The sequence below is a fragment of the Sturnus vulgaris genome, chromosome 3 (genome assembly GCF_052056855.1).
Source record: "Sturnus vulgaris isolate bStuVul1 chromosome 3, bStuVul1.hap1, whole genome shotgun sequence".
Taxonomy (NCBI): Eukaryota; Metazoa; Chordata; class Aves; order Passeriformes; family Sturnidae; genus Sturnus; species Sturnus vulgaris.
Window position 1 is genome coordinate 113,687,530 of NC_142245.1, and position 12,606 is coordinate 113,700,135.

At 30.8% G+C, this 12,606-nt stretch overlaps 1 protein-coding gene across 1 annotated transcript in view; it reads right to left on the reverse strand.

Moving 5' to 3' along the window:
- Positions 1-9,971: 9,971 nt before the first annotated feature.
- The window catches only part of LOC106864224 (protein EFR3 homolog B-like), a 61,581-nt gene continuing 58,946 nt past the window's right edge, over positions 9,972-12,606 (reverse strand). The window contains 1 exon segment of the mRNA XM_088162784.1: positions 9,972-10,142. Within this exon segment, the coding sequence (XP_088018910.1) occupies positions 9,972-10,142 (171 nt within the window).

Consider the following 12,606-nt stretch of genomic DNA (forward strand, 5'->3'; position numbering starts at 1 on the left):
AGGAGGATGAGGAGGAAGCTCAGGCTCAGCTGGATCTGACTCGGGGCACGGAAAATTAAAAAAAAAATCAAAAAAATAAAAAAAAAAACGGGAAAAAATTCCGGAATTCTGCGGGAAAATCCCAATTTTTTTTTTTTTTTTTTTTGGTTCGAATTCCCCCAAAATTTTGAATTTTTTATTTTTTTTTTTTCCCCTTTTCCCTTCGGCTCGTGCGTACAATCAGCTTTTTTAGCAAAAAAAAAAATATAAAAAAAAAAAAATAATAAAAAAAAAAAAATCGTGGAATTTGTCGGGTTTGGGGTTTGGTTTTTTTTTTTTTTCAAAAAAAAGAAAAAAAAGGAAAAAAAAAAAAGAAGAAAACAACAAAAAAAAAACAAAAAAAAAAGGAAATTTTGATATTTTGATCCAGTTTTTTCCATGTTTTTTTGCTGGTTTTTCCCGTTCCTCTGGAATTTCCTGGGGATGAGGAGGGAAAAACTTCGTGTACAGTGCAGGGAAAAAAGGGGGGGAAAAAAATAAAATTAAAATTAAAATTTAAAATTTAAAAAAAAATTAAAAAAAAAAAAATCCAAAAAAAAGGGGGGGAATCTGCAATAATTTTTAGGGATAAAAAAAAAAAAATAAAAATAAAAAAGAGGGAGGGGGGAGGGGCTCTTGTAGATAATTTTTTTTTTTTTTTGGGAAAAAAAAAATGGAAAATTTCTGGAAAAATTATGGAAAAAAAAAAACACAAAAAAACCCAAAAAAAATTTAATAAAATGGTTCTTTCTTCCTTTTCTTTATTTTTTTTTTTTTTTTTCCCTGCTTGGATTGTGTTTAACAGCTGGAGTAGCTTCGGATATTTAAAAAAAAAAAAAAGATGATAATAATAATAATTAATAATTAATTAATAATTAATAATAATAATAATAAAAGAATAATAATGGAATTGTCTGTCGGGAATTTTTTTTTTTTTTTTTTCCCCTCGGGGGTGTTTTGGTTTGGAATGAAAATTAAATTTTAATTTTTGTTTTATTTGGTTTTTGGGTGATAAAAATTTGGGGGGGGAAAAAATGAAATTTGGATTTTGCAGCGAAAATTTTGGTGGTTTGGGGGAATTTGGGGTGTGGGGAGAGAAAGGATTTGGGGGAAATGGGAAAAATGGGAAAAATGGGAAAAAATTGGAAAAAATTGAAGAAATGGAGAAAAAAATTGGAAGAAAATGGAAAAAAAGGGGGGAAAATGGGAAAAAATGGCGAAAAATGGGAAAAAATGGGGAAAAATGGGGAAAAGATGGAAAAAATTGGGAAAAAATTGGAAAAAATTGGGAAAAATGGAGAAAAAAATTGGAAGAAAATGGAAAAAAAGGGGGGAAATGGGAAAAAATGGGGAAAAAATGAAAAAAGGGAAAAATGAGGAAATGGGAGAAAATGGAAAAAATTGGGAAAAAGGGAAAAAATTGGGGAAAAAAGGGAAAAAATTGGGAAAAATGGGAAAAAATGGGAATATGTGGAAATAATGGGAAAAATGGGGGAAAAATGGGAAAAAAATGGAAAAAATGGGAAAAAAATGGAAAAATATTAGGGAAAAAATAGGAAAAAAGGGAAAAAATAAATGGGGGAAAAATGGGAAAAAAGGGAAATGGAAAAAATGGGAAAAAATGGGGAAAATGGAGAAAAAATGAGGAAAAAATGGAAAAAGGAAAAATGGAAAAAAAATGGGGAAAAAAGGAAGAAATGGGAAAAAATGGGGAAAAGTGGAGAAAATGGGGAAAAAATGAAAAAAAAAGGAAAAAAAAATGGAAAATTGGAAATGGAAAAAATGGAAAAAAATGGGAAAGAAGTGGGAAAATGGAGAAAAAATGGAGAAAAAGGGAAATAATGGAAAAAAATGAGGGAAAAATGGAAAAAATTGGGAAAAAATGAGGGGGGAAATGGGGGAAATGGAAAATGGAAAAAATGGAAAAAAATTGGGAAAAATGGGGAAAAAATGGGAAAAAATTGGGAAAAAATGGGGAAAAATGGGGAATATGTGGAAATAATGGGAAAAAATGGGGAAAAAATGGGGAAAATGGGGAAAAAATGGAAAAAATTGGGAAAAATTGGAAAAAATTGAAAAAATGGAGGAAAAAATTGGAAGAAAACAGAAAAAAGGGGGAAAATGGGGAAAAAATGAAAAAAGGGAAAAATGAGGAATGGGACAAAATGGAAAAAATTGGAAAAAAGGAAAAAATTGGGGAAATGGGAAAAAATGGGGAATATGTGGAAATAATGGAAAAAATGGGGGAAAAATGGGAAAAAAATGGGGAAAAAATGGGAAAAAACCGGGAAAATAAATGGGAAAGAATGGAAAAAAAAGGGGAAAAATTGGGAAGAAATGGGGAAAAAAAAGGGAAAAAAGGGAAAATGGAAAAAATGGGGAAAAAGTGGAAATAATGGGGAAAAAATGGGGAAAAAATGGGAAAAAAATTGGGAAAAAATGGGGAAAGGGGAAAAAATGGAAGAAAATGGGGAAAAATGGGAAAAATGGGGAAAATGGAGGGAAAATGAAAAAAGGAAAAATGAGGAAATGGGAAAAATGGAAAATGGAAAAAATGGAAAAAAATTGGGAAAAAAAGGGAAAAAAATTGGGAAAAATGGGAAAAAATGGGGAAAATGTGGAAATAATGGGAAAAATGGGGGAAAAATGGGAAAAAATGGAAAAATATTGGGGAAAAAATAGGAAAAAAGGGAAAAAATAAATGGGGGAAAAACGGGAAAAAAAGGAAATGGAAAAAATGGGAAAAAATGGGGAAAATGGAGAATAAATGAGGAAAAAATGGAAAAAGGAAAAATGGAAAAAATGGGGAAAAAAGGAAGAAATGGGAAAAAATGGGGAAAAATGGGAAAAATGGGGAAAAAAATGAAAAAAAAAAAGGAAAAAATGGGGGAAAATTGGAAATGGAAAAAATGGAAAAAAAATGGGAAAGAAGTGGGAAAATGGAGGAAAAATGGAGAAAAAGGGAAATAATGGAAAAAAATGGAAAAAATTGGGAAAAAATGAAGGGGGAAAATGGGGGAAATGGAAAATGGAAAAAAAGGAAAAAAATTGGGAAAAATGGGAAAAAAATGGGGAAAAATGGGAAAAAATTGGAAAAAATTGAAAAAATGGAGGAAAAAATTGGAAGAAAACCGAAAAAAGAGGGGGAAATGGGAAAAAATGGGGAAAAAATGAAAAAAGGGAAAAATGAGGAAATGGGAGAAAATGGAAAAAACTGGAAAAAATTGGGAAAAAGGGAAAAAATTGGGGAAATGGGAAAAAATGGGGAATATGTGGAAATAATGGGAAAAATGGGGGAAAAATGGGAAAAAATGGGAAAAAATTGGGAAAATAAATGGGAAAGAATGGAAAAAAAAGGGGAAAAATTGGGAAGAAATGGGGAAAAAAAAGGGAAAAAAGGGAAAATGGAAAAAATGGGGAAAAAGTGGAAATAATGGGGAAAAAATGGGGAAAAAATGGGAAAAAAATTGGGAAAAAATGGGGAAAGGGGAAAAAATGGAAGAAAATGGGGAAAAATGGGAAAAATGGGGAAAATGGAGGGAAAATGAAAAAAGGAAAAATGAGGAAATGGGAAAAATGGAAAATGGAAAAAATGGAAAAAATTGGGAAAAAAAGGGAAAAAAATTGGGAAAAATGGGAAAAAATGGGGAAAATGTGGAAATAATGGGAAAAATGGGGGAAAAATGGGAAAAAATGGAAAAATATTGGGGAAAAAATAGGAAAAAAGGGAAAAAATAAATGGGGGAAAAACGGGAAAAAAAGGAAATGGAAAAAATGGGGAAAAATGGGGAAAATGGAGAATAAATGAGGAAAAAATGGAAAAAGGAAAAATGGAAAAAATGGGGAAAAAAGGAAGAAATGGGAAAAAATGGGGAAAAATGGGAAAAATGGGGAAAAAAATGAAAAAAAAAAAGGAAAAAATGGGGGAAAATTGGAAATGGAAAAAATGGAAAAAAAATGGGAAAGAAGTGGGAAAATGGAGGAAAAATGGAGAAAAAGGGAAATAATGGAAAAAAATGGAAAAAATTGGGAAAAAATGAAGGGGGAAAATGGGGGAAATGGAAAATGGAAAAAAAGGAAAAAAATTGGGAAAAATGGGAAAAAAATGGGGAAAAATGGGAAAAAATTGGAAAAAATTGAAAAAATGGAGGAAAAAATTGGAAGAAAACCGAAAAAAGAGGGGGAAATGGGAAAAAATGGGGAAAAAATGAAAAAAGGGAAAAATGAGGAAATGGGAGAAAATGGAAAAAACTGGAAAAAATTGGGAAAAAGGGAAAAAATTGGGGAAATGGGAAAAAATGGGGAATATGTGGAAATAATGGGAAAAATGGGGGAAAAAATGGGAAAAAATGGGAAAATAAATGGGAAAGAATGGAAAAAAAATGGGAAAAATTGGGAAGAAATGGGGGAAAAATGGGAAAAAATGGGAAAATGGAAAAAATGGGGAAAAAGTGGAAATAATGGGGTAAAAATGGGGAAAAAATGGGAAAAAAATGGGAAAAAAATTGGGAAAAAATGGGGAAAGGGGAAAAAATGGAAGAAAATGGGGAAAAGGGAAAATGGGGAAAAAATGGGAAAAAAGGGGAAAATGGAGGGAAAATGAAAAAAGGAAAAATGAGGAAATGGGAAAAAATGGAAAATGGAAAAAATTGGGAAAAAAAGGGAAAAAAATTGGGAAAAATGGGGGAAAAATGGGAAAAAATGGAAAAAATGGAAAAAATGGGAAAAAAATGGAAAAATATTGGGGAAAAATTGGAAAAAAGGGGAAAAAAATAAAATAAATGGGGGAAAATGGGAAAAAAGGGAAATGGAAAAAATGGGAAAAAATCGGGAAAATGGAGAAAAAATGAGGAAAAAATGGAAAAAGGAAAAATGGAAAAAAATGGGGAAAAAGGAAGAAATGGGAAAAAATGGGAAAAAGTGGGAAAAATGGGGAAAAAAATGAAAAAGGAAAAAAATGGGGGAAAATTGGAAATGGAAAAAATGGAAAAAAAATGGGAAAGAAGTGGGAAAATGGAGGAAAAATGGAGAAAAAGGGAAAGAATGGAAAAAATGAGGGAAAAATGGAAAAAATTGGGAAAAAATGAGGGGGAAAAATGGGGGAAAATGGGGGAGAATTGAAGAAATGGGAAAAATGGGGAGAATTGGGAAAAAATGGGAAAAAGGTAAAAAAATGGGGAAAAATGGGAAAAAGAGGATGAAAAGTTGGGGGAAAGTGGGAAAAAGGGGAAAAATGGGAAAAAGGGAAAAATGAGGAAATGGGAAAAAATGGAAAATGGAAAAAATGGAAAAAAATTGGGAAAAATGGGGAAAAAATTGGGAAAAATGGGAAAAAATGGGGGGAAAATGGGAAAAATGGGGAATATGTGGAAATAATGGGAAAAAATGGGGAAAAAATGGGGAAAAGATGGAAAAAATTGGGAAAAAAATGGAAAAAATTGAAGACATGGAGAAAAAATTGGAAGAAAACGGAAAAAAGGGGGGAAAATGGGGAAAAAATGGGAAAAATGGGGAAAAATTGGAAAAAATTGGGAAAAATTGGAAAAATTGGAAAAAATTGAAAAAATGGAGGAAAAAATTGGAAGAAAACGGAAAAAAAGGGGGAAAATGGGAAAAAATGGGGAAAAAATGAAAAAAGGGAAAAATGAGGAATGGGAGAAAATGGAAAAAACTGGAAAAAATTGGGGAAATGGGAAAAAATCGGGGAAATGGGAAAAAATGGGGAATATGTGGAAATAATGGGAAAAATGGGGGGAAAATGGGAAAAAATGGGAAAAATGGGAAAAAATGGAAAAATATTGGGGAAAAAAATAGGAAAAAAGGGAAAGAATAAATGGAGGAAAAATGGGAAAAAAGGGAAATGGAAAAACGGGAAAAAATGGGGAAAATGGAGGAAAAATGAGGAAAAAATGGAAAAAGGAAAAATGGAAAAAATGGGGGAAAGGAAGAAATGGGAAAAAATTGGGGAAAAATGGGAAAAATGGGAAAAAATGGAAAAAATGGGGAAAAAATGGAAAAAAAGGGAAATGGAAAAAATGGGGAAAAATCGGGAAAATGGAGGAAAAATGAGGAAAAAATGGAAAAAGGAAAAATGGAAAAAATGGGGAAAAAGGAAGAAATGGGAAAAAATGGGGAAAAGTGGGAAAAATGGGGAAAAAAATGAAAAAAAAGGAAAAAAAATGGAAAATTGGAAATGGAAAAAATGGGAAAAAATGGGAAAGAAGTGGGAAAATGGAGGAAAAATGGAGAAAAAGGGAAAGAATGGAAAAAATGAGGAAAAAATGGAAAAAATTGGGAAAAAATGAGGAAATGGGGGAAAATGGGGGAAATGGAAAATGGAAAAAATGGAAAAAATTGGGAAAAATGGGAAAAAAATGGGAAAAAATGGGAAATATGTGGAAATAATGGGAAAATTGGGGAGGAATGGAAAGAAAATGGAAAAAATGGGGGGAAAATGAAAAAAAAAGGAAAAAATGAGGAAATGAGAGAAAATGGGGAAAAATGGAAAATGGAAAAAATGGAAAAAAATGGGAAAAAAAGGAAAAATGGCAAAAGAAAAAAACACTTGGGGTGAAAAAAAATCTTTTTTTTTTGTTTTTTTGGAGTCACTTGAGGAGTTTGAAATCCCAATTCCCAAAATTCTCCCCAAAATCCCAAAATTCTCCCTAAAATTCCCAAATTTCCTCCCAAAATCCCCAAATTCCCTCCCCAAAATTCCCAAACTTCTCCCCAAATCCTCAAATTTGGTCCCAAAATCCCCAAATTTTCTCCCTAAATCCCCAAATTTCTTCCCAAAAATTCCCAAATTTTCCCCAAATCCCCAAATTTGGTCCCCAAAATACCCAAATTCCCTCCTAAAATTCCCAAATTTCCTCCCCAAAATTCCCAAATTTTTCCCCAAATCCCCAAATTTAGTCCCAAAAATCCCAAAATTCTCCCCAAAATTCCCAAATTTCCTCCCGAAATCCCCAAATTCCCTCCTAAAATTCCCAAAATTCTCCCCAAACCCCCAAAATTATCCCCAAAATTCCCAAATTTCCTCCCCAGAATCCCTCCCAAAATCCCCAAATTTGATCCCAAAATCCCCAAATTCCCTCCCCAAAATCTCCAAATTCTCCCTAAAGTTCCCAAATTTCCTCCCAAAATTCCCAAATCCCTCCCAAAATCCCCAAATTTGGTCCCCAAAATCCCAAAATTCTCCCTAAAATTCCCAAATTTCCTCCCAAAATCCCAAAATTTCTCCCCAAAATCCCTCCCAAAATCCCAAATTTCCTCTCCCAAATCCCCAAATTCTCTCAAAAATCCCAAATTCCCTCCCAAAATCCCGAAATTTCCTCCCCAAATCCCTCCCAAATCCCCAAATTCCCTCCCCCAATCCCCTCCCAGCCATCCCATCTCTCCAATATCCCAAAATGAAAACCCAAAACCGTTTGGGGAGGGGCTAAAACCCCAATTATTATTATTATTATTATTATTATTATTATTATTATTATTATTATTATTATTATTATTATCATCATCATCGTCATTATTAATTTTTTTTTTGGAGTCACTTGAGGAGTTTGAAATCCCAATTCCCAAGATTCTTCCCAAAATCCCAAAATTCTCCCCAAGATCCCAAAATTCTCCCTAAAATCCCCAAATTTCCTCCCAAATCCCTCCCAAAATTCCCAAATTTCCTCCCCAAAATCCCCAAACTTTTCCCCAGATCCCCAAATTTGGTCCCAAAAATCCCAAATTTCTCCCCAAAATCCCTCCCAAAATCCGCAAATTTCCTCCCCAAAATTCCCAAATTTTTCCCCAAATCCTCAAATTTGGTCCCAAAATCCCAAATTCACTCCCAAAATCCCCAAATTCCCTCCTAAAATTCCCAAATTTCCTCCCAAAATTCCCAAATTTCCTCCCAAAAATCCCAAATTTCTCCCCAAAATCCCAAATTTCTTCCCAAAATCCCTCCCAAAACCCCAAATTTCCTCCCAAAATCCCCAAATTCCTTCCTAAAATCCCCAAATTTCCTCCCAAAATTCCCAAATTTCCTCCCAAAATCCCAAATTTCTCCCCAAAATCCCTCCCAAAACCCCAAATTTCCTCCAAAAATCCCCAAATTTCCTCCCAAAATTCCCAAATTTCTTCCAAAATCCCTCCCAAAACCCCAAATTTCCTCCCGAAATCCCCAAATTTCCTCCAAAAATCCCCAAATTTCTTCCCAAAATCCCAAATTCCCTCCCCAAATCCCCAAATTCCCTCCTAAAATTCCCAAATTTCCTCCCAAAATCCCCAAATTTGGTCCCAAAATCCCCAAATTTCCTCCCAAAATTCCCAAATTCCCTCCTAAAATTCCCAAATTCCCTCCCAAAACCCCAAATTTCCTCCCAAAATTGCCAAATTTCCTCCAAAATTCCCCAAATTTCCTCCCAAATCCCTCCCAAAATCCCAAATTCCCTCCCCCAATCCCCTCCCAGCCATCCCATCTCTCCAATATCCCAAAATGAAAACCCAAAACCGTTTGGGGCGGGGATAAAAACCCAATTATTATTATTATTATTAATAATAATTATAATAATTTTTCTCAGTCACTTGAGGAGTTTGAAATCCCAATTCCCGAAGTCCTCCCCAAGATCCCAAAATTCTCCCAAAATTCCCAAATTTCCTCCCAAAAATCCCCAAACTTTTCCCCAAATCCTCAAATTTGGTCCCGAAATTCCCAGATTTCCTCCCTAAATCCCCAAATTTCTTCCCAAAAATTCCCAATTTTTTCCGAAATCCGCAAATTTCCTCCCAAAATCCCCAAATTTCCTCCCAAAATCCCCAAATTCTCTCAAAAATCCCAAATTTCCTCCCAAAATCCCTCCCAAAATCCCCAAATTTCCTCCCAAAATTCCCAAATTTCCTCCCAAAATCCCAAATTTCCTCCCAAAATCCCTCCCCAAATCCCCAAATTCCCTCCTAAAATTCCCAAATTTCCTCCCCAAAATCCCAAATTTCTCCCCAAAATCCCTCCCAAAACCCCAAATTCCCTCCTAAAATTCCCAAATTCCCTCCCAAAATCCCCAAATTTGGTCCCAAAATCCCCAAATTCCCTCCCAAAATCCCCAAATTTGGTCCCAAAATCCCCAAATTCCCTCCCAAAATCCCCAAATTCCCTCCCAAAATCCCCAAATTTCCTCCAAAAATTCCCAAATTTCCTCCCCAAAATCCCAAATTTCCTCCCAAAACCCCAAATTTCCTCCCGAAATCCCCAAATTTGATCCCAAAATCCCCAAATTCCCTCCTAAAATTCCCAAATTCCCTCCTAAAATCCCCAAATTTCCTCCCAAATCCCTCCCAAAATCCCAAATTTCCTCCCCAAATCCCCAAATTCTCTCCTAAAGTTCCCAAATTTCCTCCAAAAATTCCCAAATTTCCTCCCCAAAATCCCAAATTTCTCCCCAAAATCCCAAATTTCTTCCCAAAATCCCTCCCAAAACCTCAAATTTCCTCCCAAAATCCCCAAATTCCCTCCTAAAATCCCCAAATTTCCTCCAAAAATCCCCAAATTTCCTCCCAAAATTCCCAAATTTCTTCCAAAATCCCTCCCAAAACCCCAAATTTCCTCCCGAAATCCCCAAATTCCCTCCTAAAATCCCCAAATTTCCTCCAAAAATCCCCAAATTTCTTCCCAAAATCCCAAATTCCCTCCCCAAATCCCCAAATTCCCTCCTAAAATCCCCAAATTTCTTCCCAAAATCCCCAAATTTCTTCCCAAAATCCCAAATTTCCTCCCCAAAACCCCCAATTTTTCCCCCAAATCCCTCCCAAATCCCCAAATTCCCTCCCCCAATCCCCTCCCGGCCATCCCATCTCTCCAATATCCCGAAAAGAAAACCCAAAACCGTTTGGGGAGGGGCTAAACCCCCATTATTATTATTATTAGTATTAATATTAGTATTAATATGCGATTATTAATGTCGGTGTCAGTGGAGCAGGGGGCAGCGGCGCAGGTGAGGCGTCACGCGGTGTTTGGGGTAGGGTCTGAGGGCCAGAGCCGTGGGGATCCCCCCGGGGCTCTCCAGCCACAGCCGGTGATCCACACCCTGCTCCTGTAAATGCCCCGATAAAGCCAGCAGGGAACGCTCATCTGCTGCCTGAGCAATTAAAATAAAATGAAAATTAAATTAAAATGAAAAAAAAAATTAAATGAAAAAAAATTAAATGAAATTAAAATTAAAATTAAAATTAAAATTAAAAAAATTAAAATGAAAAAAAAAATTAAAATTAAAATTTTTTAAAAAAAGAAATTAAAATTAAAATTAAAAAAAAATTAAAAATTAAAAAAAAAATTAAATTAAAATAATAAAAAAAAAGAAATTAAAATGAAAATTAAAAAAGAAATTAAAATTAAAATTAAAAAAATAAAATAAAATAAAAATTAAAATGAAAAAAAATTAAAATGAAATTAAAATTAAAAAAATTAAAATTAAAATTAAAATTAAAATTTAAAAAATTAAATTAAAATTAAAAAAATTAAAATTAAATTAAAATTAAAATTAAAAAAAATTAAAATTAAATTAAGATTAAAATTAAAAAAAAAATTAAAATGAAATTAAAATTAAAAATAAAAAAAATTAAAATTAAATTAAAATTAAAATTAAAAAAAATGAATTAAAATGAAATTTAAAAAAAAAATAAAATGAAATTAAAATTAAAATTTTTAAAAAAATTAAAATGAAATTAAAATTGAAATTAAAAAAAATTAAAATTAAAAAAAAATTAAAATTAAAAAAAAAAGAAATTAAAATGAAAATTTAAAAAGAAATTAAATTAAAATTAAAAAAATAAAATAAAATTAAAATTAAAATTAAAAAAAATTAAAATGAAATTAAAATTAAAAGAAATTAAAATGAAATTAAAATTAAAAAAAAAATTAAATTAAAATGAAATTAAAATTAAAAATTAAAAAAAATTAAAATTAAAATTAAAATTAAAAAAAATTAAATTAAATTAAAATTAAAATTAAAAAAAAATTAAAATGAAATTAAAATGAAAATTAAAAAAAAAATTAAAATTAAAATTTAAAAAAATTAAATTAAAATTAAAAAATGAAATTAAAATTAAAATTAAAAAAAAATTAAAATGAAATTAAAATGAAAATTAAAAAAAAATGAATTAAAATGAAATTAAAATTAAAATTTAAAAAAAATTAAAATGAAATTAAAATTAAAATTTCAAAAAAAAATTAAAATGAAATTAAAATTAAAAAAAATTAAAATGAAATTAAAATTAAAAAAAAATTAAAATGAAATTAAAATAAAAATTTAAAAAAAATTAAAATGAAATTAAAATTAAAATTAAAAAAAAATTAAAATGAAAAAAAAAATTAAATTAAAATGAAATTAAAATGAAAATAAAAAAAATTAAAATGAAATTAAAATTAAAATTAAAAAATAAATTAAAATGAAATGAAAATTAAAATTAAAAAAAAATTAAATTAAAATTGAAATTAAAATGAAAAATTAAAATGAAATTAAAATTAAAATTTTAAAAAAATTAAAATGAAATTAAAATTAAAAAAAAATTAAAATTAAATCAAAATTAAAATTTAAAAAAAAATTAAAATGAAATTAAAATTAAAATTTAAAAAAAATGAATTAAAATGAAATTAAAATTAAAAAAAAAAATTAAAAAAAAAATTTAGAAAAGGGGAAAAAATTTCGTAATAGCCCGGCTAGAAATTGTTGGGTTTTTTTTTAATTAATCTTAAATTTCTTGATGTAATAATGATGATAAAAATAATAATAATGGTAATAATAATAAAAATAATAGTAATAATAATAGTAATAATAATAGTAATAATAATAATAGTAATAGTAGTAATAATAGTAATAGTAATAATAATAATAATAAGGTTAAAAATAATTTAGAAAATAAAAATCTGAAAAGCGAAACAGCAACAAAACGAGAGGAAAACGAAACAAAACAAAACAAAAACCACACAAAAAAAAAGGCAAAACCAAAATAAATTAAAAAAACGAACAGGAAAAACAAAAAAAACAACCAAAATCAACAAAAAAAACCCAAAAAAAAGAACAAAAAAACCAAAACCAAAAAAAAAAAACAAAAAAAAACCCCAAAAGCCCCAAAAAACCCCAAAATTCCATGAGGGGGCAAACGGGAAACTCAGCTTGGATTTGGGAATTTTCAAAATTCTTGGAATTAAATTTTTTTTTTTTTTTTTTTGGTGGAATTCCTCCCAAAATTCCCAATTTCCTTCCAAAATTCCCGAAAATTCTCTCTTTTGGAGAAAAAATTTAAATTTTTTTTTTATTTTTTTTGGGAATCACCGAATCCAAGCATTCCCCAAATCCTCACAGATTGAAAATGGAATCATTCCAGGATGGAATTATTTTATTCCTCATAATTCCAAGAGGGGAATTATTCCTAATTATCCTCATTACGGAATTAAATTTTATTTTGGAATTTATTTGGAATTTTTCATTCCCGACCACCCCCCCCCCCCCACTCCGCGCTGTCACAGATGGGAAAAATCCCCTCTGAATCCTTTTTTTTCCCCCCCCAATCCCCATTCTCACCTCGCTGAACACCAAAATA